General features: G+C 41.1%; 1 protein-coding gene across 2 annotated transcripts in view; it reads left to right on the top strand.

Moving 5' to 3' along the window:
* Positions 1-25,936, top strand: part of ILRUN (inflammation and lipid regulator with UBA-like and NBR1-like domains) — a 64,085-nt gene extending 38,149 nt beyond the window's left edge. Inside the window, exons 3-5 of one of the 2 annotated variants that reach the window (XM_073616008.1) lie at positions 4,208-4,405; positions 7,211-7,497; positions 22,929-25,936. In XM_073616008.1, coding sequence (XP_073472109.1) covers positions 4,208-4,405; positions 7,211-7,497; positions 22,929-22,964 — 521 coding nt within the window. In that variant the 3' untranslated portion in view covers positions 22,965-25,936. Of the gene's footprint in view, positions 1-4,207; positions 4,406-7,210; positions 7,565-22,928 lie in introns of both variants that reach the window. The other variant, XM_073616007.1, reaches the window with a different exon arrangement.
* Positions 25,937-27,663: the final 1,727 nt, after the last annotated feature.

Below are 27,663 nucleotides of genomic sequence, written 5' to 3'. Positions count from 1 at the left end.
CTATTAACAAGGGATGTTTACATTCCTTGCAATAGGAATAAAAGTAGAGGTCGACCGATATGGGTTTTTCTCTGGCCAAAGCCGATATTTAGAAATCGCGGTGGCCGATGGCCGATATATGATGCCGATATATTAGGCCGATTTTTTTTTTTTTTTTTTTTTTTTCTTTTTTTTTTTCCCTCTTCATCTCATAAAATCTAACAGTTAGACCCCTTTCACACTGTGGGACGTTTTTTCAGGCGCTTCTGGGCTAAAAATAGTGCCTGTAAAGTGCCTGTAAAACGGCTCCCCTGCAGTCTCAGTGTGATATCCCGGGTGCTTCCACACTGAGGCGATGCGCTGGCAGGATGTAAAAAAAAGTCCTGCAAGCGGCATCTTTGGAGCGGTGTATACCCCTCCTCCACCATTCCTGCCCATTGAAATGAATGCGCACCGCTGCCGAAGCGACTGCAAAGCGTTTCGGCAGCAGCACTTCAGGGGCGCATTTAACCCCTTCCTCGGCCGCTAGCTGGGTTATAAGCACCCCGCTAGCAGCCCAATAGCGCCACTAAAATGACGGTAAAGCGCCGCTAAAACTAACAGCGTTTTACCGTCAACGCATGCCCGCTGCAGTGTGTAGGCAACCTTAAGTAATAAGTGATACAGAAATTTTTTTACATTTATTGAACAAAACAAACCTCCAATCAGTTCACTTGTATGTATAATTTAGATTAAAAAAAAAATAACTATATCTTAAATATTAAATACACAAAAACAGGTAATCAAAACTTTTGGACGAAAAAAAATGGGCTAACTTTACTGCTTATTTATTTATTTATTTTTTTTTAATTGGTGTATTTTTTTAAAAAAAAATTGCGTTTGAAAGACCGCTGCGCAAATACCGTGTGACATAAAATATTGCAACAACCGCTATTTTATTCCCTAGGGTCTCTGCTAAAAAAAAATATATATATATAATGTTTGGGGGTTCCAAGTGATTTTCTAGCAGAAAATACAGAATTTTTACTTGTAAGCAACAAATGTCAAAAAAGATTTAGTCTTTAAATGGTTAAACTGAGAACTTCTCCATGGAGTTCAGTCTATTGATAAAACAACCCGAAGAGATACAAATGTATCTTCTTATCAGATTTGGCAGGCTGCCCAGGGAGGAAAGAAGACAAACTTCAGACAGCTTGCAATTGACTTCTATTACAGAAGTCATTTGCAAGTCCCGCTGAAGTTATAATCGGCTTTTTTTATCAGCACAATCGGCTGATGCCGATTAAGTAAAAAAAGCCAAATATCGGCCGGCCGATATATCGGTCGACCTCTAAATAAAAGTGATCAAAAATGTTTTTTTTTTTTTTTCAAAAAAGTGTCAAAATAAAAAAAGAAAATATAATTAACAATAAAAAAAAATAAATAAAAATTTTAAAGCGCCGCTGTCCCCGTGTGCTCGCACGCAGAAGCGAACGCATACGCAAGTCCTGCCCACATATGAAAACGGTGTTCAAACCATACATGTGAGGTATTGCCGCGAACGTTTGAGCGAGAAGCAATCATTTTGTCCCTAGACCTCCTCTGTAACTCAAAACATGTAACCAGTAAAAAAATTTCAAGCGTCGCCTATGGGGATTTTTAAGTACCGAACATTGGCGCCATTCCACGAGCGTGTGCAATTTTGAAGCATGACATGTTAGGTATCTATTTACTCGGCGTAACTTCATCTTTCACAATATGCAAAAACATTGGGCTAACTTTACTGTTTTGTTTTGTTTTTTTTTTTAAAACACAAAACAGTTTTTTTCCCAAAAAAAGCGCATTCGAAAAATTCCTGCGCAAATAGGAGAGATATGTGAGATAAAAAGTTGCAACAACCGCCATTGTATTCTCTAGGGTCTTTGCTAAATAAACATATATAATGTTTGGGGGTTCTATGTAATTTTCTAGCAAAAAAATGATGATTTTTACATGTAGGAGAGAAATGTCAGAATTGGCCTGGTAGGGAAGTGGTTAATGCAGTGCCATCTGAGGGCTCAAACATCACGGGATTCCAATATTGTGTTTTGGCCTTGCAAGGCACAGAGATCTCTCCAGATTCTTGGAATCTTTTGATGATATGTACTGTTGATGATATGTTTCTCAACCTTTTTTCAGTTAAGGCAACCTTTTAAAATTATAGACAGTCTCTCGGGGCACCCCATTCTAAAATGTGAAAAAACTGTTCTAATAGATTCACAATGCAGCAACATCCACAGGCGCAGGGCACCCAACATTTTAGGGGTGATTTATTCTTTCAAAACAAATACACTTTTGCACACTGGTATTGACCAGTGATCGTATGTTTTTCTTCTCCCTTAATTTCTCCTCATTTCTCCTCATCAGTCAGCTTACCTGACCACAGTGCTGAGGGAGAGGGGCATAGGGGGCTCAAACAAGGATGCTGTTAAGGCAACAGACCTTCTCCTTATTAAATGATAACATCATTGGTTGTTAGGATGCCAGTGTCAATACTTCAGTTTTAGCTGCCTCGGAGGGGACAGGGAGGGGGGGCAGGACGAGCACCATCAGATTACATAAAGTGAGAATCTCCTGTTTACTTGGCGGCCTCTGTAATAGGAACTCCCGTCTCCTGGGCGTCCATTGGACCACTGTTCTGTCTATCATAGGAGATTCTCACTGTATGTAATCTGTCGGCGCTCGTCCCGCCCCCCTCCCTGTCCCCTCTGGGCTGCAGATGGGCATCGATCAGGCTGCATTGATGGCAATGGTGAGGCTGCATTGATGTGGACTGATGAGGCTGCATTGATGGCACTTGTGAGGCTGCAGATGGGCATTGATCAGGCTGCATTGATGGCAATGGTGAGGCTGCAGATGGGCACTGACCCTTATTTTGCTTCAAAGATCCTTATTTAAAATTTAATTTTTTTTTCCTGAAACTTCCCTCTTAAAATGAATGTGCGTGTTATATGCCGATAAATACGGTATTTAAAGTCTCTGTAATTTTACAGTTAGGAACATTATTTTTAAATTGTTTGACAATTCCTAGATGCAGCTTTTGACAGATTGCTGAACTTCGACCCATGTTTACTTCTGAGACACTCTGACTCTCTAAGATGCTCTTTTTATACTCAAACATGTTACTGACCTGTTGCCAATAACCTAATTGAAAAATGTTCTTCCAGCTCTTCCTTGTTAATACCAGTTACTTTGCCAGCCTTTTGTTGCCCCCCATCCCAACATTTTTGAGACCTGATTCTGCCATCAATTTCAAAATTAATTATTTTTTTCTTACAAAGGGACATTTTCTCAGTTGAAACATTTGAGATGTTTTCTTGTAAATAAAATATGGGTTTGAGATTTGTAAATCCTTGCATGCTGTTTTTTCAGTTTTACACAGCGTCCCAACTTTTTTGGGCTTGAGGTTGTGTAAAGTACATATATTGTTTTAACTTTTATATACCCACATAAAGATTTTCACTAACCGCATTCAATTGTCATACACATACATTATATTAATACATTTCATTATGGGAACACTACAGTTATTTAGTGTATGACAATATGGAGATAACTACAGTTATGACTGTGAGTCATTTGTGTTCATTTTTACTTGAATGAACGTGTTTTTAGTAATATCAAGCTGATAGGTTAGTGCAGTTGTCTTTTAGTGCAAGGACTTCATATAAAAATTGGGAGGAGCCTCGGTGTGCCAAACTATCTCACCCTTCTATTTTCATTTTTTAGTACCTAAAAGCTTCTGAGTATTTAGTTCAAGCTTATTTTCTTTTTTGGGTACAGTTTGAAACCTGGGGAGGGAGTCTTTTTGTTGACATGCATACAAATTTTAAAACAAACTTTTGCTACAATATTCACCTTCAGTTTAGAGATTTCCCCCGTAGTACTTTTTTTTTTTTTTTTCTTCTGCCACAATCTGATGGCTAGCATCAATCAACCCACTTCCTCTGAGCCCAGGTCATTCTGAACCCTCCCCAGACTGAAAAAGGAGAAGCAGCACAGTGAGAATCTCATCTCTCACTCTGCTCACTCTCCTCTTGTCCTAAATGGAATGTTTGTTCCTCTGTACGGGGTCTGCAAGTGGCTGATATCGGATCAAATTTAGGTACTTACACTGCTTGTGCTTAAAAAATACAGTTAATGATGTATTTCTGATTAATTTAATATCTGCCTAGAGTTTTTAATTTTTTCACTTTTTTTCTTCTCCTAGGATCTGAAGCATGGCCCCCAGGTGTATGTCTGCGGTATGTGGGAGGTGATCAGTTTGGCCATGTAAATATGGTATTGGTGCGTTCTTTAGACACACAGGAAATGACAGATGTCAGTGTGCCAATGTGCAGCCCTAATCAGCCTGGCATGTACCAGGGTCAGTGGAGAATGTGTACTGCTACCGGCTTGTATTTCGGAGGTGAGAAAAATACGTTTTCTTCATGTTTTCTTCATCTTACTCATTCCAACACTCCTTAAGGCCTCATGTACACTGCTGCTGGTAAACAGACGTTTAGGAGCAGTTTGCCATTTTTTTTCAACTGCTCCTGAACTCTCCTCTGTTATCTCCTCAGTACATGTACACAGGGTCGTTTACAGTAGTTTCTAGGCAGTTGAGCTTAGAGGCTTTTTTTTTTTTGGAGGCATTTCAAGCGCCAAACGCTTCTAAAATCGCGTTTAGCCGCGTTTCTTTTACAGACGTTCTTCATTTTTGGCTATTTTGAAAAAAAGAACGATTCCAAACGCGGCAAAACAGACGTTTTAAACGTGGGTTACTATCTGTCAAGTTAAATCGTTCAGTAGAGGTGCGCATCTTCACTGGTCTCACGATTCGATTCGATTGCGATTATCTGGTCAACTATTTGATTCCGCGATTCATCAGGATTACTGACGAGCTTCTGCTTGGGCCGCCTAGGCGGCCCTTCCTCCCTGCAATCTTCCGGGACACATCACAGGTCCCACAAGATTGCCGGGCTATGCAGGGCAGCGCAGTGAGACATGCGCAGACGGCTGTGAAGCTGCAAGCTGTCACAGCCTAATGCCCACAGTAGTATTGCCACCGCCGTGGACAGGTGGGGGAGAGAATGGAGGGTTCGGGTGGCCACGTCGTTGGATTGTGGGACAGGTGAGTGTCCGAAGTCAGAAGATGCACTTTTTTTTTTTTTTTTTTTTTTTTTTTTTTTTTTGTAGCTGCTGACTTTTAATAAACAAAAAATTTACTGGAACTCTGCTTTGAATTGAAAAAGCCTCACTCCCTTAAAAAGTGCACTAATTCGGTGCACTACAGGTTACAGGCATGCACACACACTGCTGCTGGGAGGTCAGGAGGGATTAGAATCCACAGCTGACAAACAGCCCTGTGAAGTTCCCTGTACTGTCTCTGTGCTGACAGTTCCCTGGCTTCCCTGTTTGCACCTTCCAGCATACTAGGAGTTAACAGTGGAATGTGCAAACGGGGAAGCCAGGGAACTGACAGCACAGAATGTGTAGAGGTGTATGTAGAGTACAAACACATATATAGATTCACTTCACACAACTTTGATACCTTTTTGTATGATTTTAGTTATGGTTTTGCTCATCACACTGCCCCACACATGCAATGCATGGCATCATGGCTGCATTGCATGTGTGGGGCAGTGATGATGATGAGCAAAACCATAAATCATACAAAGGAATCAATTAAGTTGTGATGTGAATCAAATCAATCACTATAAGACCTACAAACCATAATTGATTAAATGGCATGGTCACTTTAATGTTTAGGTCCACCATCATTCTTATTTAAAATTACTACAGTCATAATTTTTTCATTTTTTTTTCACTGCAGTGAAGTCCATATGAATGGTGGTGCATCAGATACATTGTGTGTGTATGTGTGTGTGTGTGTGTGTGTGTGTGTATATGTATGTATGTGTGTTTATATACACACACAGTTGAGTTAGTTAGTTTTGTCAGGACAGTAAGTGTCTTTAACTGTACTAGAAGTGAACCTGATGATGATTACGCTGGCACTGCTGGACAGACACGGACGGTCTATCTCCTATGGGAGGACTCTCTCTGAGGAGGAAAGTATTCTTCTGGGACTTGGCTTGGTTGGGTCTCTCTCCCGCAGTCCTGCTGCCCAGTAGGAGGACGGAGGCTCGGGTCTCCCCTGTAGCAAGACACTGTGAGCCGAAGAGGAAGGCTCTGGGGACCGGGACACGTCGGAAGTCAGGGGTACTAGCTCGACGCGCCACTCCGGCTCCATGTGTCTGTCTCGCACTCGCAGCCACTTCAGCAGGAGGCGGGAAGAGCCGGCGCGGTTTACTCCCACGGCTCTTCGGCGGCTTTCAGCTCCGTTCGGTCTCAGAGGCGGGGCATAGCGTGGCGCGAGTGTGACGTCATCTGAACATCGATTTATTCCAGTCGTAGCATCGATGCCGCATCGTGTATGGCCGAATCGCGATGCATCGATGCTACGATTAATTTCAACAGCCCTATCATTCAGGAGAGGTGGTAAAAACATCCCGTGTACATGAAGCCTAAAGCAAAACGCTACCCGAAACTAACAATGTAGTTGTATGATACACATAATCCCCCCAGCGTTGAGCGCTAACTATTTTACTGAAATTGGTTAAGTGCTTGATGTTTTCCTAGCTCATTGATAGCTCTGCTTATATAAGACCTTAGCATTGGTTCCTCGCCCTTCCCTCCCCACCTTTTAAGTTGGAAAATCCCATGAAGTTTCTAAAAAAAAAAAAAAAAAAAAAATTTAAGTGTAGGTGATATTTATTTGGAAACATACATTTATTTTATTTATTTCAGGTACTTATATAGCGCTGTCAATTTACGAAGCGCTTTACATATACATTGTACATTCACATCAGTCCCTACCCTCAAGGAGATTACAATCTAAGGTCCCTAACTCACAATCATACATACTAGGGACAATTTAGACAGGATCCAATTAACCTACCAGCATGCCTTTATCAATTTAAATGATGGTTGCCTTGGAGTTTCACTGTGAAGACCCGTAACTGTGAAGTTCCCCTTACAGTTTTTAAACTTTGCTACTCCTGCTGCATCATGTCATTCCTCTTTTGAAAGTGGGGTCCTCTGATATAAAATTGGGAGTTTATTAAAATAGATCACCATGAAGACTGCCACATTTATTTTACTACTATCTTATGAATGATTGATTTATTTTGGACTTCCTTAAACTTTCCCATCTTTATGTTTCTTTCAGATGTCATCTGGGTTATTCTGAGCGTGGAAGCTGGTGGCCTCCTGGGTGTTACCCAGCAGCTCTCTTCCTTCGACACGGAGTTCAACACTCAGCCTCATCGCAACGTAAGTGGTGACTACAACCCCTTTGCATCGCCGCAGAAGAATCGTTCCCCAGAAGGGGAAAACATGGGCACCTGGCCTGAAACAGAGACTCCTGAAAAAGAACAGAATGGACTATCTCAGACCTCTGTAAATATATGTGCAACGGATCGTCCAGCAAGCCATTCTGTAGCAACGTATAGAGAGGTGAGGTGCTGTAGTGTGCCACTGGATCAAAGAGCATTTAAAGGATCTCCTGTATGAAAGTGAAAAGGTATATGGTATATAGGGTAAAAATATATTAAACTGGCATTGACAGTATGATTGCCAGAGTTCCACTGTAGGCAAGAATACAGTGTTAATGTACATTTTCACATTTGCAGTCAAATTTGTGCCAGATTTGACACTTGATTGTGTTTCGGTCCCGGAAATTTCAGAAAAGAGCTTGTAAAAAGATAAGCATCAATTGTTAAAATTACTAAGTATATGTATATACAGTTGTGCTCAAGAATTTGCATACCCTTGAAGATATACAGCTGTGGCCAAAAGTTTTGAGAATGACACAAATATTAATTTTCACAAAGTCTGCTACCTCAGTTTTTATGATGGCAATTTGCATATACTCCAGAATGTTTTATAAAGAGTGATCAGATGAATTGCAATTAATTGCAAAGTCCCTCTTTGCCATGAAAATTAACTTAAAGTGGATGTAAACCTGATTCATGAAATTTGACCTAAGCACATATATCTGTAGTGTTTTTTTTATCTCTCTCCGAAGCCCTAAGTCCCGTGTCTTTCTGCTGCTCCGTTCTTCTGTTATCGGCATGATAACTTCTGACAAGTTCTCCGACAACCCAGATGAAACCAGCCTGAAATTTGTGTTGTGGTGGGTGCTATAAATGGATTAGCAGAGAGGTGGTCTATTAACAACACAGCTCTGCACATTCCTTCCTCCCTCTGCCTATGTGGAGGGGATGTGTGCCTTTCCTCCAATCGGCTGTCACACAGTGTATGCCAGGACTTGCTGAACAGGAAGAAAAAAATTCTAATACGATGTGCACTTTGAATGAGGAAGTTCACCGCTCACAGGTAATTACATCTCCTAGGTTCAGCTGTCTCCACAGTCAAGCAGGGTGCAGGCTCTGCTTGCAACAGGAGTGATAGGAAAAATAAATAGATGGATAACCGCACTCTTTTTGGAGTGCGGCTATCCAGTTATTTATTTTTCTATCACGATGTACACTTTCTTAAGAATGTAGCAAGCTTAAGATAGCAGATATATATGTAAAACTTATGTAGGGAGATTTGGTTCATCTCTGTGTATCATCTGACGCTATTCACTTCACTGGGTATATGTGAGGATTTACATCCTTTTTAGTCCCATAAAAAACATTTCCACTACATTTGTGAAGAAGGCTTCGGGGTGCCCAAGAAAGTCCAGCAAGCATCAGGACCGTCTCCTACAGTTGATTCAGCTGCGGGATCTGGGTACCACCAGTGCAGAGCTTGCTCAGGAATGGCAGCAGCCAGATGTGAGTGCACCTGCACACACAGTGAGGTGAAGACTTTTGGAAAATGGCCTGATGTCAAGAATGGCAACAAAGAAGCCACTTCTTTCCAGAAAAAACATCAGGGACAGACTGATATTCTGCAAAAGGTACAGGGACTGGACTGCTGAGGACTGGGTTAAGTCAAGTTTTAAGATAAGTTTTCTCTGCTGATTCCCCTTTCCGATTGTTTGGGGCATCCGGAAAAAACTTGTCCTGAGAAGAAAAGGTGAACGCTACCATCAGTTCTGCATCATACCAACAGTAAAGCATCCTGAGACCATTTATATGTGGGTCTGCTTCTCAGCCAAGGGAGTGGGCTCACTCACAATTTTGCCTAAGAACACAACAGTGAAAAAAAATGTGTTACAAAAACATCCTCTGAGAGCAACTTCTCCCAACCATCCAAGAACAGTTTGGTGACGAACAATGCCTTTTCCAGCATGATGGAGCACCTTGCCACAATGCATGCAAAGTGATAACGAAGTAGCTTGGGGAACAAAACATCGAAATTTTGGATCCATGGCCAGGAAACATACCAGACCTTGTGGTCAATCCTCAAGAGGCGGGTGAACAAAAACAACCCCACAAATTTTGATAAACTCCAAGCATTGATAATGCAAGAATGGGCTGCCATCAGTCAGTATGTGGCCTAGAAGTTTGACTGCATGCGAACTGCAGGGCTAATTGCAGAGGTCTTGAAAAGGAAGGGTCATCACTGCAAATATTGACTCTTTGCATAAACTTAATGTAATTGTCAATAAAAGCCTTTGACACTTATGAAATGCTTGTAATTATACTTCAGTATACCATAATAACATCTGACAAAACGATCTAAAAACACTGAGGCAGCAGACTTTGTGAAAATTAATATATTTCAGTTTTTGGCCACGGCTGTACAGTATGTACCAATTTTTAAAGAAAGCATGAGTAGGCAGGCAAAACACATTTCTTTTGGGCCTCATGCACACTGCTGCTGTTAAACCCATGTTTTTGAGAGTTTGGGCATTCTTTTTGTTGCCCTTAAACTCCACTCTGTTATCCTATGTGTCCATGCACACATGGACATTTTTAGCAGAGGAGTTTATAGGCTGTTTTCTCTAAACGCCCAAAAATTGTGTTGGAGAGGGGAACTTCGGACCACAAAAAAACGCTAAACTCTCAAACTCTTGGTACCGATAGCACTTCAGTGCTTATTTATTTCAAAGACCAGAATAAATTAAAATTCTGGCCAATGAAATGAATAAACTCCCAAACTCGTTTAAACTCTAATAAACTCACCTAGACTGTTTTGAAAAAAATGCAGCTTAGGTGTCTTTATAACGCCTTACAAGAAACCAGTGTGCAGAAGGCCTTATTTCTTTTGGGTTTCATATTCAACTCTAGGTCATAGCATAGTGGCACAGTCCTAAATCAAAACATCGCAACAAGTAAACAAATTAAATGTATCCCTGTTCAAAAGTCTGCATACCCTTTGTTCTTAATACTGTGCATTACCCCCTTTAGCTCCAATAACAGCGTGCAGTCTTTTTTGTATTCGTTGTCTATGAGGCCCCAAATTCTTGCAGGTGGCATAGCTTCCTATTCGTCTTGGCAAAATGCCTCCAGGTCATGCAAAGTCTTTGGTCGTCTTGCATGAACCTCATGTTTGAGATCTCCCCAGAGTGGCTTGATGATATTAAGGTCAGGAGACTGTGAAGGCCACTTCAGAACCTTCACCTTTTTCTGATGTAACTACTGGAGGGTCAATTTGGCCTTGTGTTTAGAGTGCCCCATGCGCAGCTTTTGTGCAGAAGAATGCAAATTGTGTGCCGGTATTTTCTAATAACATGCTGCATTCATCTTGCCATCAGTTTTCACAAGATTCCCTGTGCCTTTTAGATAGGGTTGCAGCGATACTGATACCGGTATCGGTGCTAATACCAAGCATTTGAGTGAGTATCTGTACTCGCCCAAATGCTCCTGATACCAAAACCGATACTTTGCAGTGCGATTTGTGTCAATACAAAATGAATGGGCACAAATGGCACTGCAAAGAATCGCATGCACAAGAATGCGGTGTGATTCCTGTCCGAATCGAATACGATTTCCCCCACTGCTCGTGCGTGTGTGTATAGAAAGGGATTAAAGCGCCATCTAGTGGGCAGTTTAAAAAATAATGTTAGAACTCGCCGTACATATCTGGCCACATGCAAAATAATCTACATAGGTATCCCGGTCCTGCTGATGGTAGCAAATCACGGCCGGAAGAAATGTAGAGGTGGTCAGCCCCCAAGCTGAGATCACGTCCTCTCTCTACCCACGGGGTCCTGGAATGTCTCCTCCAGCCCTGTGAGCACCTCCAGTGGCCCTGATTTGCTACCATCAGTGGAATGTAGATTATTTTGCATGTGGCCAGATGTGTACTGTGAGTTCTAACCTGTTTAAACTGCCCACTAGATGGTGCTTTAACCACTTGCTGACTGCCTAACGGACATGTACTGCGGCAGGACTGCTCTATTGCATGAAATTGCGTACCTGTTTGTCATTTTCTGCAATATCCACTAAGGGGCGCGATCGCTTTCTGATTGGGCAGAGGGGGAGCCAATCCGTGGGTCCGGTGGCCCCGATGTCTGCCGGCCACCTGGGATTGTTCCCGAGAGAGGCAGAATGGCAGCCTGATTATGTAATCAAGGCAGATCGCTGTTCTAACGGGGCAGAAGATAGAGAACACGGATCTGTCTTCCCCCAGTCAGAATAACCCCCCCACAGTTAGCAAGCACCCCCTAGGGACACATTTAACCCTTTGATATCCCTTGGTGTTTACGCCTTCCCTGCCAGTGTCAGTACAGTAACAGTGCTGCATATTTTTAGCACTGATCACTATAATAATGTCACTGGTCCTGAAAAAAGTGTTGGGTGTCCCATTTTGTCTGCTGCAATGTCGTCCTGCTAAAAAGCGCAGATTGCCGCCATTACTAGTAAGAAAAGTAACAAAAAATATTTTTGTTGTTTATAGTGCAAAAAATAAAAACCACAGAGTTGATCAAATGCCATCAAAAGAAAGCTCTTTTTGGAGAGAAAGGATATCAATTTTATTTGGGTACAGTGTCACAAGACCACGCAATTGTCAGTTAAAGTAACGCAGTGCCGTATTGCAAAAAATGACCTGGTCATTAAGGTGGTTAAACCTTCTGGAGCTGAAGTGGTTAATCCCTTTATGCACACACACAGGAGCAGCAAAGGGTGGGCCAACTCGATATTGAATCCTATGGACTAAGACTATGATGCCATTAAATTGTGTGTGTATATATATGTATGTATGTGTATATATATATATATATATATATATATATATATATATTCTCTATCTAGCTATATTGCTATGTTAACGAAAACATGTAACAAATCCAAAGTAGGTGTTATCACAATTTTGCTGCAAAAGTGAAAATACACTTTTTAGAGGGTCCAACATGCCCCCTTCATCAGGGCTTTGAGATGAAGGGGGTATGTTGGACCCTCGAATTTCGTTAGCTACTCTTTCAATTGTCCACCTCACCATTATTGGAATGAAGTCCTATCTAGACTTTTTAGCAGTGGTGTGACATTAAAATTTACATTTTTGTTACATTACACTACAAGCCAAGGAGCCGAGTGTTGGCTGGTTTTTATTGAACCAGCTGATATATCCCGACATTCGGTCCGTGCGTGTGTTCGGGGCTTTGGGCCATGGGTTACATGCCACTACCTTCAGGTGATTAGACAATGTCAAAACCTTTTGCTGGGACCAAGTGTATGCATATAACCCTACCCATAACCCTACTGAGGTTTCAGTTTTTTTTTATGGTATCTTGGGTGATGAAAAAAATCTTCTACAGGAGAAGTGGTTCATTTTTCACCAGATTTCCCTTCCTCCTTCAACTGACACTTCTATCAAGATCTGACTGCTTATTGCCTTTTTGGCTCACTTACAGGTTCCAATTTTGGATACCCTCAGTGTATACTCTGGGACCCGTACCTGGGCTCCGTGGAAAAATAACCAGCTTGGCAATGTTTGCTTTGACCCTGGATCAAGCATTAGATGCTCTTCTTGGCACGTGATGCAATGAGTGCAGTTATGCACAGGGTGTTGTATAGGTCTGAGATTGTGGCCTCATCCTATGGCTCCCACATTTATAGCTGTTCCCTTGTTTTGGAACAAGGTCTTACACTGACACCACTTCATCCCCCTGAATCTGGCTCCCTCACAAACACGCAACATTTATTATATTGCAGTTTACCAATTCTTAGATGTGATGGCTGCATTTTTCCTTTTTTAGGCTTTTTTTCTCTTATAGTTTCATCTGATGATCCAGCCAGTAAGTCGGTTGTTTTTTAGAAGAACAATTAATCTTGGAGATGTAGCAGTTAGAGGAATGAGACAAACCATTTACCACCAACGTAAACCTTTATCCCAAAAGGAAAAAAATGTTGCTGTAACTGCTTATAAAGTGTTATCTGGAGTTTGGCTTCAATTTGTTTTATTGTTTTTAAATCTGCCAGTACATTTTACACTCTTCCCAGACTGACAATGCTGCTTTCAAAAGGTGCCCCCTGTGCTCCTTCATCTAGAGTGGGGGCACTCTAATACAGGGGATGTGTTACTTGCCAGATCACCAGGTGAAAACAAAAACTAAAAACAGAATTGATGCAGCCACCACATCTAATGATTAGTAAGCTGCAATGTATTACATTTGCCTTTTGGGTTTAATACCGCTTGAACTTTCTCTTGTTCTTTCTGCAAGATTACAGCTCTTGGCTTGGCCCTACAGTTCTGTTTATATGCAATGGAGAATGTGATTTGTCAAATCTCCAAAATGTTTCTTCCTTTCTGTGCATATGCACAGAACTTCATGGCTTTAGAGCAGGGATATGCAATTAGCGGACCTCCAGCTGTTGCAGAACTAAAAGTCCCATGAGGCTTAGCAAGACTCTGACAGCCACAAGCATGACACCCAGAGGCAGAGCATGATGGGACTTGTAGTGTTGCAACAGCAGGAGGTCCGCTAATTGCATATCCCTGCTTTAGAGCTTGATCTGCTCACCCTGCTTGGGAAGGGTGCCTTATGCACATTCCTTTTGAAGGTCAGCTCCACTTTGGAAAGTCCCTTGAGGAATACATTAAGGTGGTTACAGAGGGAAGGAGGTTCCTTTTCCACTATCCACAATCGCATCTCTTTATGGACTTTCCCTACTCCTACATGTACAATCTGTTCACCCCCCTCCAAGTGTCATGTACTGCAGATCCATCATGGCAGACTCTTCCCTTTTAAGCCTACTGGACCTGTTCAGAAACCTTCTTCACAATGAAGCTTTCCCCCCACTCATGGAGGTGGGGGGGATGTCTACTGACATTTGCTCCAGTTTAGAGCAGAGATATCCTGGGCCATTTGTTTCATTCTGTCGTTTTGAGAGGTACACAGTCTCCATTGCTGTCCTCTGTTCTTTACTACCTATTCCTATTTGCTGCTTTACAAAAAGTAGACTGATTCCCTACACCTCCTTGCGTTTTACAGTTACAAGGGGTTGTCATCTCATTCAGCTTTTAGGCTGGATTCACACTAGTGCGAATTTGATGACGGTTTCCCCACATCCAATTCGCATGGCAAGAGATTGTGACCGGCTCTCTATGGAGAGCGAACTGCACAGGGGTCCTGTGCATTTTTGGTTCTGTTTCAGGTCCAAAGTCAGGCAAAAATTTGTGCCCGATTTGTCGGGCACAAACGGAGAACAGGGACTGCTGTCAGCCGCGTCCGTTTTAAGTGTTAACCCAGCCTCAGGGAGAATTACAAGGACCTTTCAATTCTTGTACAGGGCCCCTTGTCCATTTTAGGGACACATGATGGCTGTGCACCATCTGTCCTAATTACTGCAGTAGCTAAGCATCTGCCTGGTCTCCTGTAGACCCTCCATTTATATCTCCCGTATGACAGTTTTTCTAGCAATAATAGCAAACGCAGCACAATGGGTTTATTTTTCCTATCTATTCATACATCAGTGTAGTCCTTGCATTGCTGAAAAAATCACCACATTCTGTGTTGCTATTCGTTTTTAACTTGATTTACACCCTGAAACCAGTGTTAATTTACACCAGTACTGGAGCTTTTAGTCAACTAAAGTAAAAACAATTCAAATGTCTAAAATACAACTAAAATTACATTTTAGTCAAAAGACTATGACTAAAACGAAATTGAAATTTAAAGTCAAAATTAACACTGCACTGCCAGTAAGTAAGACTAAGTAGGGGGCATCTACTAAGCTGCTGAAAAAATAAAAATTTTAAAGGCTTTTCTTCTCTTTTTTTTCCCCCCCTAATATTTAATGTTGGTAGTATATTCAGGTAATATGTGCAATGCCAATATTGTACAGTTTGTTTTTTTGTTTTTTTGTTTTTTTTTTTGTTTTTTTTTTTATAATTTATTACCCCTGCTCACACTGATTGTGACGTTAAAATCCTGCAACTTGGAAGACATCTGTGCGACTTCATGCACAGATGTCTATGGAAGTCCCACCTGATCTTGCAAAAAGTAGTGCAGGAACTACATTCAAAATTCAATGCGGACAGTAGGGTGAAACTGTCAAATCGCATGACAAGTTGCACTTGTGTGACCAGGGGCAATAGTTGCACTTCTGTCTGACAAAAAGCAATATTTTTGTTTTGTATATGAAACTAGGATTTATTTATAAAGATGTTTTATTTATCACGTTAGCTAAATCTGTGTCTGTAGTACATGATTAAACCTTAAAAGTGTTACTAAACCCAGTGATATGGAAATAGCTCATCTCATCCCCCCCCCCCCCGCACAGTGCCCACAGCTTATAAATCATCTTTTTACATTAAATATTGCCACTATATACTTTTTTGGATGATCTGTATACCACGCTTACATGATAACCTGCAGTTTCTCCAGTGCTGAGAGTTCAGGAGGGAGGAGATTTCCACTGCAGCCTGTATATACACCCACATGTGTGATGTCAATATCATGTGACCTGGCTATCTCTGAGAACAAGTAACTGTTCTCTCCAGCATAAAAGACACAACTGATCATGTGCAGGTCGGCTACCCTGCCTGTGTTAGCTGGCCTTCCCCAGATACAGTGCAGGGGTGTGGGGGATCTATGCATGCAGGATAAAACAGCCTTTTTACACAATGCAAAGGATTAACCCCTTAAGTTCCACAGTGAGTATAACAAGCATGCTATGCTGCATATACAGACTGATTTTACTGTTGTGGGTTTAATAACCCTTTAATACCATAAATAATAACATGTTATTAGATTTTTACTCCATGAGTATATAGAGAGTTTGGCAATTCTAGAGAAATGCCTAAATAATGCATTACAATTTAATTAAACCCATTTGATTTTAATTGACTAAAATGTACTGGAGATTTTAGTCAACTAAAACAATTCAGATGACTAAAACTAAAATGGCATTTTAGTCAAAAGACTGACTAAAACTAAATCGGAATTTGACATCAAAATATACACTGCCCTAAACATTCGTATCCTAGGGTGCCTTGGAGACCTTTTTATTCTAAAGCTTCTGAGCCTAATTCTTTGAACCATGTCCCCAAATACTGCTAAAACTGCTCCATTTTGGTTGACTCCGCATTCCTCTTGGGCTCCTGCCCTGACCTTGTTACTATCTGGGCTACCTTAGTCTAATCCTGACATCTTTCACATTCTCCCTTAATTACATATTTTTTTTTGTCTGTCTGGTCTCATGTTCAGGAACCTACTTTTATTTGCATGCCTGGGTTGCTCCTCCATGATAAATGCTTTCAGGTTCTGCTGGTGGACTCTTGAGGCAGCCTATGTCCTGTTTTCTCCACTCAGTCACTAGGAGCTTTCTACACTGAATATATGTACATCAGTACTTTGACATAGAGTACTGGGTGGCAGCAGATAGCTGCCATAACCCTGGTATAGTCTTAAATGGCAGACAATACTCTTTCTGATAAAAGTGGTCTTCGCGGCGAGATCACTGTTATGGGGGGCGGGAGAGGGGCCTCCTGCTACGCTCCGGTCGTCTCCGCTGCACTCCGGAGCCCTCGGTAGCGGTGGATCGGGTCCTCTCCACTCTGAGACATGGAGCCGAGTGAGGGAAAGATGGCCCCCGCTTGGCTCCATAACATTGGATGACGGAAGCGATTTCAAACGTCACTTCCGCCCAATGGTCTTAAAGGGGATTTTTTTTTTAAAGACTTTTAGATGAATTTAATAGCATTTAGGTGTAAATGTGAGATCTGAGGTCTTTTTGACCCCATATCTCACATTTAAGAGATCCTGTCATGCTTATTTTCTATTACAAGGGATGTGTACATTCCTTGTACTGTAATAGGAATTAAAGTGACCCTTTTTGTTTTTTTGGGGGTTTTTTTTAAACGACGGTGTAAAAATACGTTTTTTTTTTTTTTTTAAAGTAAAATAAATAAGAAAAAAAATTGAAAGCGCCCCGTGCCGAGGAGCTCGCGCGCAGATGCGAACTCATACGTAAGTTGCGCCCGCATATGAAACCGGTGTTCAAACCACACATGGGAGGTATTGCCATGATCATTAGAACGAGAGCAATAATTCTAACAAAAGACCTACGCTATAACTTAAAACTGGTAACCTGTAAACAATTTTTTAAACATCATCTATGGAGATTTTTAATGGTCAGTTTGTCGCTATTCCATGAGCGGGCGCAATTTTGTAGCCTGAAATGTTAGGCATCAATGTACTCGGCGTAACATTATCTTTCACAATATAAAAAAAATTGGGCTAACTCTACTGCTGTCTTAGTTTTTAAATAAAAAAAGTGTATTTTTTTCCCCAAAAAATGCGCTTGTAAGACCGCTGCGCAAATACGGTGTGACATAAAGTATTGCAACACCTGCCTTTTTTTTCTCCTAGGGTGTCAAAATTATTTTATAGATAGATATAGATATATCTATAATTATGTTTGGGGGTTCTAAGTAGTTGGCAAAAGAAACTGATTTAAACGTCTAAACACCAAGTTTGAAAATAGGCTTGGTCCTTAAGTGGTTAAAGAAAACACATTCATCCATCCATGTCTCCATGCTTTATTTTATTCAGACATCATTTTGAAAAACGCGCCCTTAGCATTTTTAGCTGCAGCCATCTTGGTTTAGGGCAGATTTCATGTGGCATTTACTTTCTGGAATCCATCTGCCCTTAACTGAGGCCCTCCTCCAGATGAAAGATGAAATATTCTGATGAAGACTCCTGGGATGTATGACATCATTTTGGTCTAGGCCACAAACCAGGAGAAACTGAAGAAAAAGAATGTTTACCACTTGCTTACTGGGCACTTAAACCCCCTTCCTGCCCAGGTCAATTTTCAGCTTTCAGCACTGTCACTCTTGGAATGACAATTGCGCGGTCATGCTACAGTGTACCCAAATGAAATTTTTATTATTTTTTTTTCACACAGATAGAGCTGTCTTTTGGTGGTATTTAATTGCTGCTGGGTTTTTTTATTTTTTGCTAAATAAAAAAAAAAAAAAAGACAGAACATTTTGAAAAAAAAGCAAAACTGTTTCATAGTTTGTTAAAATTTTTTGAAAACAGGTAATTTTTCTCCTTCATTGATGTGCGCTGATGAGGCTGCACTGATGGGCACTGATAAGGTGGCACTGATGGGCACTGGTATGTGACACTAATGGGCAGCACTAATCTGTGACACTGAATATGAGACACTGATGGGCATTGATTGGTAGCACTGGTGGGCATTGATGGGTGGCACTGTGGGCACTGGCAGCTGACACTGGTGGGTACAGAAAATACAGCTGCGGCTTTCTGTGTGAGGGACCGATGTCCCTTCTGACAGAAGCCGGTGATCGGCTTTTTTTCTTTTTAAAACTAAGATTACCAAGCTTCTGTTTACATCGCGTGATCAGCCATCATTGGCTGACAGCTGATCACATGGTAAGGGGCCGGGATCGACCCCTTACTCTGATCAGCCGAGTCTCGTAGACCTTGTGATCACAGAGCGTGCCGCGCGCGACCCGCAGGGATGCGCAGACAGCGCTTGCTCCGGAGGACGTCAATGGACGCCCTCCCGGCAATTAGGGCCTGCGCTGTAGCCGTCTTTTGGCTATAGAGCGGGCGGCAAGTAGTTAAAACAAGTAAATATACCTCCCTAGCTATTTACTTTTTCTAGCAGCGTAAGGATTAAAAATAGTTGATGTTGATTGAGAGGGTTTAGTTGTCCAATTCTCCTGCAGGTGGCAGTATAATCCACAGTTTATGAACATAAAATACTGTGGCCATCAATGCACTCCAAGAAAGTGATTTTAAAAGTACAGAAATGCCCATTTTTTTTTCATTAAATTTCAATTTAGAAAAGCCAGCAGGAACAAGACAGCAACCTAATGCAGAGAAAGAGAATGCAAACGAAAGAAAACTTAATGCTAACATTTGTATCGCAAATAGTCTGCCTTATGTTACTTTCCTTCCTACTATCATTTTCATATATTTATATTTCGCAGGTTGATTGAACTCGGCTTTATTTTGATCCAAACACTGATGGTCAAATGCATCAATGAACTTAAAGCAGTATTAAACCCAAAACCAAAAATGTAATATGTTGCAGCTCATCAATCATTAGATGTGGTGGCTGCATTCGTTTTATTTTTTAGGCTTTTTCCCCCTCTGTTCTCAACGGGTGACCTGGCCAGTAACACACCTCCTGTATTAGAGTGCCCCCACTCTGAATGAAGGAGCAATAGAGACACTTGAGGGGAGTGTTAAATGTGCTAGCAGATTTAAGTACACTAACAAACTGAAGCCAAACTCCAGCTAACACTTTATAAAGCAGTTACAGCAATATTTTCTTTTCCTTTTGGGATAAAGGTTTTGCATAAATAACTTAAAGCTGACCATTGTAGGCACTCCTGTCCGTGTTAAAGTGGAACTAAAGTGTAAGCAGGCAGGACATTCAATATCTCTTCTGCAATAAAATCCACCTACCTGCTTCCTCTCAGCATTCTCTGGCATGTGAACTGAGCTGTCTAGTCTCAATTCCTGTGTGCTGGGATAACTGGCTGCTGCGCGTATGCACGATTGACGTCATCCCACGCCGAGCAAATGAAGACAGCCGAAGACCAGCACACAGAAGTAAATGGCAAGGGTCGGGATCCATAGGGAAAGTAAATAAAGCTCCCTTTTTAGTTCTGCTTTTGGTTTATCTCAACCTCTAACTGCTACATTTGTAAGACAGCGTGTTCTGTTGAAAAACAACAGACTTACTGGCCGGATCACCGGGCGAAAATAAAAATAAAAAAAGCACCCAGCACATCTAAGAATTGGTAAGCTGCAATATAAAAAAAGATTTGTTTTTGGGTTTTCATACCACTTTGTATTGACCCCTTTCTGCCCAGCACTCCTTTAATAGGGTCTGTATGCCCAGGGGCGGGAATGATCAGCTGATCACGTGACTACTGTGATTGCGCTGGGGGCACGCAGTAAGCGCACTATCAGCACAGAAAGCTATGAACTGATTTCTGCGACATGTGGTTGCCCACCCTCTTTGCTATTGCATATATGTGTTATGTGGGTGACAACAGAATATCCAAAAATAAAATGCAATGTCCAAAACCGTTATTGATTAATATGAGGAATATGTAGCATGCTGTCGCTAAACTATCCTAAGAATGAATGTCACCTGGCTGTCATAATATTCCTGTGGATTCGTAACTTAAAGTAAAAGATAACTCTAAAATTGAACTTCCTTCCCCCTCAATACCCCCTCTCCTTCCTTTTTTTTTTTTTTTTTTTTTTTTTTTTTTGTTTGTTTTGTTTTGTTTTACATTTCGTAGTTCTTCGTTCTGGTCACTATTCTAGCCGCTAGTCATAATTACTGTGTTCTCCCAGCAGGTGGGATTCCACCATTAACAATGACAGTGTCTATGGTGTAATCAAGTGTTTTTCTTTTCTGCAACCCGTGGTTGCAGGAAAGAAAACTGCTCTGTCTATGGTCGGCTTAAAGGTTTGAGTATTTGTCCTAATCTTAGTATCTCTGAATTGATGGACATTAAATTACAATCAGGAAGTTTATACTTACCCGAAACATGAATCCTTTTGCATGGGGGACAGAGTGAAACTGTTTTTTTGTTTTTTTTAAATCACTGGTCCAAAGAGGAGAATTCATTCACTTGACGTCAAATTAGGAGGAGATTTTACAAGAAATAGATTATAATGGAGTACAAGTTCACTTTTTCCGAACATTACTGTGGCATCCCTTACAGAAATTACTTGCTTAAAGTGGTAGTTGTCACAGAATCCCCGTCGCACTCCGCTTGTGTGCTTCCTCCACTCTGGACCTTCAGATATCCGATATTACAGCCGATATGTTGTGAGAACCAGGCGAGACTAGCTCAGTTACAAAACTGCAACATGGAATCCTTTATTGGACAAACTCACACAAATATATACACCAGGAGGACATTTCCCCGCCTCCCCCTTCTGATCATATTACCCTAGCAAACTGTAACCAGAAACAGAATTGACATAGCTAATTAACTAATCCATTTAAACAGCCCAGATGACTCAGAGGTATAACCTTTCAGAGCGGACTTGCCATCTTTTAACTCAGAAAACACAACACACATTATCATAAACATAAACACAGGACACCTTTACACAATAGCAGGAGCCCCTAGTAGCAGACGGACCTTCTACATTGTACAGAGGCCAATGTGATCAGCTCTTTCAATTAACACGTATAGTTCAGAATCAAATAAACCAGGAATAGTCTGTATATTTCCTGGGAGATATTGTGGATAAATATTACTGTTTCATTTTAAGTAATCCAAGCCACATTCTTAATGTCCATTTTTTTCTTGGTCACCCTGTGCCCCTTATAGACACAGGGTGATTTAGACATAGGTGGTGCATGGGGAGCTGAAGCAAGGGTTTCCCAACCTCTCCAAGGGATTCTGGGTTCCACTAGCACCCCGCCCAATGTAACTTCCGTCACAGTAGTGAAGTCCAAACATTAAAAACCACTGATGGGCAGGATTTTTATAAGAGACCCTAAATGTCCCCATGTCTGTCAACGATAAGGGCGATCTGCGAGGTCAATCGCCATGCCGGAACCCGCGAAACCAGGAGAAACACTGGGCAATGGGCTTCATTCTAAGGTAAGTATTTCAAAATGTGCTAGTATGAGAATGACAACTTTGAGGGTTGATATTTGTGACTCATCCTCCTTTTTTTTTTCTTTTACCTAACATTGGGGATAATAATTATTATTTTATTATTAGTATACAGGATTTATATAGTGCCAAATATAATAATGTGTTTGTGTATAATAAAATGTATTTGCATTTGTACGAAGATACAGATTTGACAAATGGGAGCAGTTGGCAACTACCACCATTTTATTCTACAGGGTGTTTGCTTTTGCAAAATATGTATTTGTGGTTTAAATGCATTTTCATGTAAAAAAAAAAAAAAAAAAACTGTATATTTCCATTTTAGTATGTGCGTGCAAAACACCTCTGGCTGGCAGGGTTAAGACCTCTCAATCTAGGCAAATCACTTGTGTGAAACTTCACACCTGAGCAGGGCAAATTCAGACACATTTCTAAAAACACTCAAATATATAACAAGCTTATTTGAGCTTCAGGTGGTGTTTTTGTTTAGCCAATAGAAAGCACTGGGGGGAGGAGAGGTGGAGGAGATTAGGGGTTAAAGCAGAAAATGCGCTGTAAAACACTCTGTGGGGCCCAATCTGCCAAAAAGAAACTCATATACTTTCTTGAGCGACAGGCATTTTGCTGCAGGCGACAGTACGCTCAGATGTGAACGTGGGCCATTGCAATGAATGGGATTTGCCTTGTTGAGCATTCTAGAGCTTCAAGCAGAAAATTGCTCATGGGTGAATAGGGCATTTTTTGTTTTTTTGTTTTTTAATGAATGGCAGAGCTTTAAAAAAAATAAAAATAAACTATATAGCTCGTACATTGTCACATCAAAAATGTATTCATGCAGACTTGCATAGTTACTGTATAGTCCTCTTAACGTATGTTCTTATAAATCTTTCTTTTTTTTTTTTTTCCTCCAGAGTATGCATGGGCCTTATCCCTTTGGAGAATCCTAAAAGCAGCTTTATTCTTGTCCCATGCCTTGTGTCCTTTTCCCACTCCATGAAATAGGACATCTTCTGCAAGTTACCTACTGAAGATCACTTGGGGAATAATGGTATTGGTGACCCTGATGATTATACTCCGGGTGCTGCCTTTCTTGCTCCTTTTTAAGAGATGTTTCCTTTTTTTTTTTTTTTCTTTTTTTCTTTGTCACAACCTTTGCACGCCAGCTAAGAATAGACAGCAAGAACATGGATACAAATGTTAATATGTAGAATTTGTGTTTTTTTTTTTTCACTTTAAAAGCCATGATTTCCAATTTGATATCAAGCTGCAAATAATTTCATGTTTAAAAACCTGAACCACAATCTTGTGCGATTTTTCAAATGCAGCCTAAAAACCAAATTTAGATAAAAAGTTGCTAAAATGTTGTTTCTCTTTAATTGCTAGAGTGCTTGGTTTAGTTTCTGATTACTCTTTAAATCACTGGCAGCAGTTTTGCAGAAGTAAATGTTATCGGAGTTTTTTTCCTTTTTGTAGGGGGAGGTTGCAAAGATGTATTCTGCTTATGCTTTGTTTAAAAAAAACAAAAATACCCATAATGTTTAGTAGATTTCCAGCGTACAAATGGTGTTCCATGATACTATAGGTAAGGTTCTGGCCCAAGCTTTTTGTTTTCTGGAGGAGTTGCCTGTGAAAAATAGTTTGTTTTATACGTGTTCAATCAAGGCATATCTGCTAACCCGCTTAAATAGGCTATACCATTTTAGGGAGAGTGTTTTTTGTTTTTCTTGTCTTAATATTCAAAGCAACTAGAGTAGGTGTTATCATTCTAAAGCATTCGGGTGATCTGAAAGAAAAAAGTAAAAGGCAACAGCACAAGATAAAGAATCCTGGTATAAATGGCTGCATGTGCCTACATACAGATAATAAACATATACTGCTGAAAGTATATATGTTGTAGTTGATTAGAAAATATTTAAAACTGCTTATTAATTGGTAATTAGGAATGAAAAAAAGACACATGAATTCCATCATTCCTACTTTCTTCTGTGTACAGTGTAATTGTTATATGTCATAGCTAATGGGGGGATGGCGCAGTCATTTACTCTAGGAAGATGGCAGTGCCATGGCTAATTTGGCCGCTGATTTGAAATTGATGTTTTAAATGCTTACAATTATGGATTCTTGGAAGGAGATTGAATAAGTTAAGCTAATAAGTTTGTATACTTTCTGCTGCATGCGTTTATTATAATTACCTATGTATACAAAGGTTTCTTTTCTGTTGCCTGATGGTGGCAGCTGCCTTTGACTATTCGGTGTAGAAAATTGGAAAGGCCTTTTCTGCACTTTCTTCATCCTATTGGGGCAATGTCAGATAATACAGGTAAAAATCGGGCAGTTAGGGGTGCCATTGCAGCTAGTGATTGAAGATTAGTATCTTGCTCCTGTTTTTTGAGGAGGCTGTGGGAGAGACAACTCCTTCATTTGTTTAAAGTGTATGTAAACCATACCAATGAATATCTTATTTACTCCCCTTTTTCGTCAAAATATTCCATTAAAATTGTTTGTTATAGCAATTCGATAAGTGTAAAAAATACCTGTTAATTTTGCCAGGATTCTTCTGAGCTGATCTCTTCCTGTGCTCGCTGCCTGCACGTAAAGAGGGGTTATGGAGAGGAAGAGGGGGGGGAGTAGATGAGATGTCTGTGTTCTTTGTAATCCATCAGAAATGGAGAAATCACAGCTGACACCACATGTTTAAGAATTCAGTGCTGTGGTGTCATGTCAAAGAGGAAGGAAGGAGCATACTATATTTGTGACACCAACAGTTATTCTTCTAAATGTAAAGGAATAAAACATGGTGGAATGTTTATCTATTCCTGAGATGCACTAAATATGTGTTTTTATTTGCCTTGACATAGGCTTCGACACAGAAGGATCAGAAGCTGGTGGGCAGTCTTAAATTAAGTTGGTCTTGTTTAATGTATCTTATAGTTCTACACATAGATTATGAATGATGACTCTGTAATTAAAGTGACATTTTAATTCAAGTACGATAAATCCCAAAATATTACACTACGTATTTGTAGGTTGTGTAGGTTCGGGCTGTCAGTTGTTCTTTGCTAATTAGGGGCAGTTTTATAAAAGTTGGAGGAACGTGTTTTCAGTATTGATCTTAGCAGCCAGCCAGATATCTGTTTGATTTTATTTGCTGCAGAATGACAGTAGCAATCTGTCGTTTAACTTTCTTCCAGTTTTTATAGATCTGTGGCAGTTTTTTTTTTTGTCAACACGCACTTTTCTAAATTGTTAATGGATTAAACGATTACACAACCCACCAATTTTTCCAAAGTTTTTCGACCTCTGTTTAGTCAAATTTTCATGTTTCCATGATGAGAAACACTTGGCATGTTGCCATTGATGTATGCCTCTAAAATGCCATTTGTTTCTGGTAATACTAGCAAATTTCTGTAGCTGCTGTTAAAACCAAGACTGAGTTTTCTAAAACTAGTTCAAAATTTCCCACTGCATGTTTGTGTCTTCTCTTGTAAACAAGTAGGCTAGTTATCAATGTATGGATCAAGAACACATGCTTTTTGTACTGTTGAGGAGCTTGGCAACCAACGTTTTGGTAATCATACTGAAGGTATTATTGTAGAAACATGCTTTCCAGCCCTGCCTCCTAAAAGGAAAATATATAAATATATATAAAAATAGATATAATTTTGGGATAAAAAGCTCCTTGTTTCATGTATTTTTTTATGGTGTGAGCGTTCAGTAGGTAGGGTGTGTGCTCAGGGTCAGACATGCATGAGATGAGTGTGCAGAGTGTTTGGGTTTTTTTTTTTGGTCGGGTGGGGGGTTGGAAGGGACTGGGATGAAGTGCTTGGAAAACTGAAAAACATGATAAAATGTTAAAAATGAGGATTTTTTTCCTTATTGTTTAAAGAATATTTCTATCAATAAATTAACATGGAATAAAGTTGTCTCATGTCTTGTATTTCCACATTGCAGTTATTTACACATGCTGTGCAAATGTTTCTGCTTGGGTAAACAATATTTGCATTCTCAACACAATCCAGAGCTGTTCTCAAAGGAATATGTCAATATATGATTTGGGGGGGGGGGGGAGGGACCTCTCTGATAGAGCGCATCATAAATGTGCAAGGAAGCTTTTGTACTGAATTTAGATTTTCTAAATGCAGGAGAAATTATCTGGGAAGTGTAAAAACATTTGCTTCCTAGATCACATTCCCCATTTGTCTTCCAGGACAGCCCTTCAGAGATGGAGTCCCTCCCATCGCCACAAGAACCGTATTGCCACAGTTCAAAAGGCGGTCCCTCAGGTCCCTGGTCAGTCATTTGTATTTCTTCCGTTGGAGGAACATGTTGGCAGGAACCAGGAGGGAGACTGCATCTCTCAGGGGCTGCCTGAGGAGAGTGGAGACTGCACGGGGGACTGGGTCCTATCAGGCGGCTCCAGTGTAGTCCTTACCTTATTGCATTTGGGCTCAGGTACCATCCAGCATTACAGGAGCAGACCCGCTACCCCCTCCTTCCAGTGCTGAGGTGTGCCAGTGGCAGGGTGAGGCAGGTTCACCCAGGAGCGTTGTAGGTGGATTCATCCATCCTAGCTCCTTGCTGCAATTACGGTGGGGGCCTGAGACGCCGTTTGCGTAATTTCCGGCGGAACCGCGTCATCTCTGCGCACCGAGACTTCTGGTTCTGGGTCTCCAGGGCGCAAGGAGGAAGGGAAAAGCCCAGGCTGGGCCTACTAATCCTGACCAGCATCCAGCAATACCGGACTAGCGGCGGAGCAGGAAGGGGGACCATGGAGGCGAATCCCCAGGACACTCCGGCGGATGCAGGCACCAGCCAAACCCAGGTGGGCTGCTGGGCAAGCCCTGTACTGAGGTTTTTTGCATGGGGATAGTTGTAAGGCTGGGACTTGTGGTACTCCATGGTGGTGGATGCCTCACTGTCCTGGGTTTATGCAGTTTGGTGGTTGCAGCACTGGTGTTTAAAGAGGATTAATTTTCTTTGATGCTCCAAGGGAAGACAAGTCAGCCCGCAAAAAGTGCCCTAACTGTGGGAACAAGTTATCCTCGGGTTCTAACAAAGCCTTATGCAAACAGTATATTGCAGGCTTACTAAAATTGGAGGCAGACGCTCCCTTGGCTAAATTCCTTGGCTCCTTTAAAGATGAGATGGCGTCAACCTTTAAATCTATCAGGGAGTTAATTGCAGATGTAAACACCTCTGCTTCCACCAGTTGAGAAGCTGCGATTCCCTCTTCACCAGGCCTTACAACACCCAGCTCCGGGGAGCCCTGTACAGTCAGGGAGCATAGCCCCGCGTTAGTTAGCCCTGAATCCTCTGACGCAGACTCAGACCAGGATGAGGATCTGGCTGTAGCTAACAAAGCCGCAAAATACAAGCTGTCAATTGAGGAAGTGGACAAGCTGTTGAGCGCTATCTATGATACACTGGAAATTGATGAGGAAGAAGTTCAATTGTCCAGACATGACAAGATGTATGAGGCCCTAGGGAAAAAGAAGGCAAAAGTTTTTCCTATACATAATGTTCTTTCCGACCTTGTCCGTAAGGAGTGGGCTGATTTTCTTTCCAAATTCTCTTAAAAGGAGATTCCCCTTTGACGAGAGCCCAGAGGCGGTCTGGAATAAAAATCCAAAACTAGACGCCCCACTA

The sequence above is a fragment of the Aquarana catesbeiana genome, linkage group LG02 (genome assembly GCF_042186555.1).
Source record: "Aquarana catesbeiana isolate 2022-GZ linkage group LG02, ASM4218655v1, whole genome shotgun sequence".
Classification (NCBI taxonomy): Eukaryota; Metazoa; Chordata; class Amphibia; order Anura; family Ranidae; genus Aquarana; species Aquarana catesbeiana.
The sequence above is the reverse complement of the archived record's forward strand: the minus strand, read 5'-3'. Positions and strand labels throughout refer to the sequence as shown.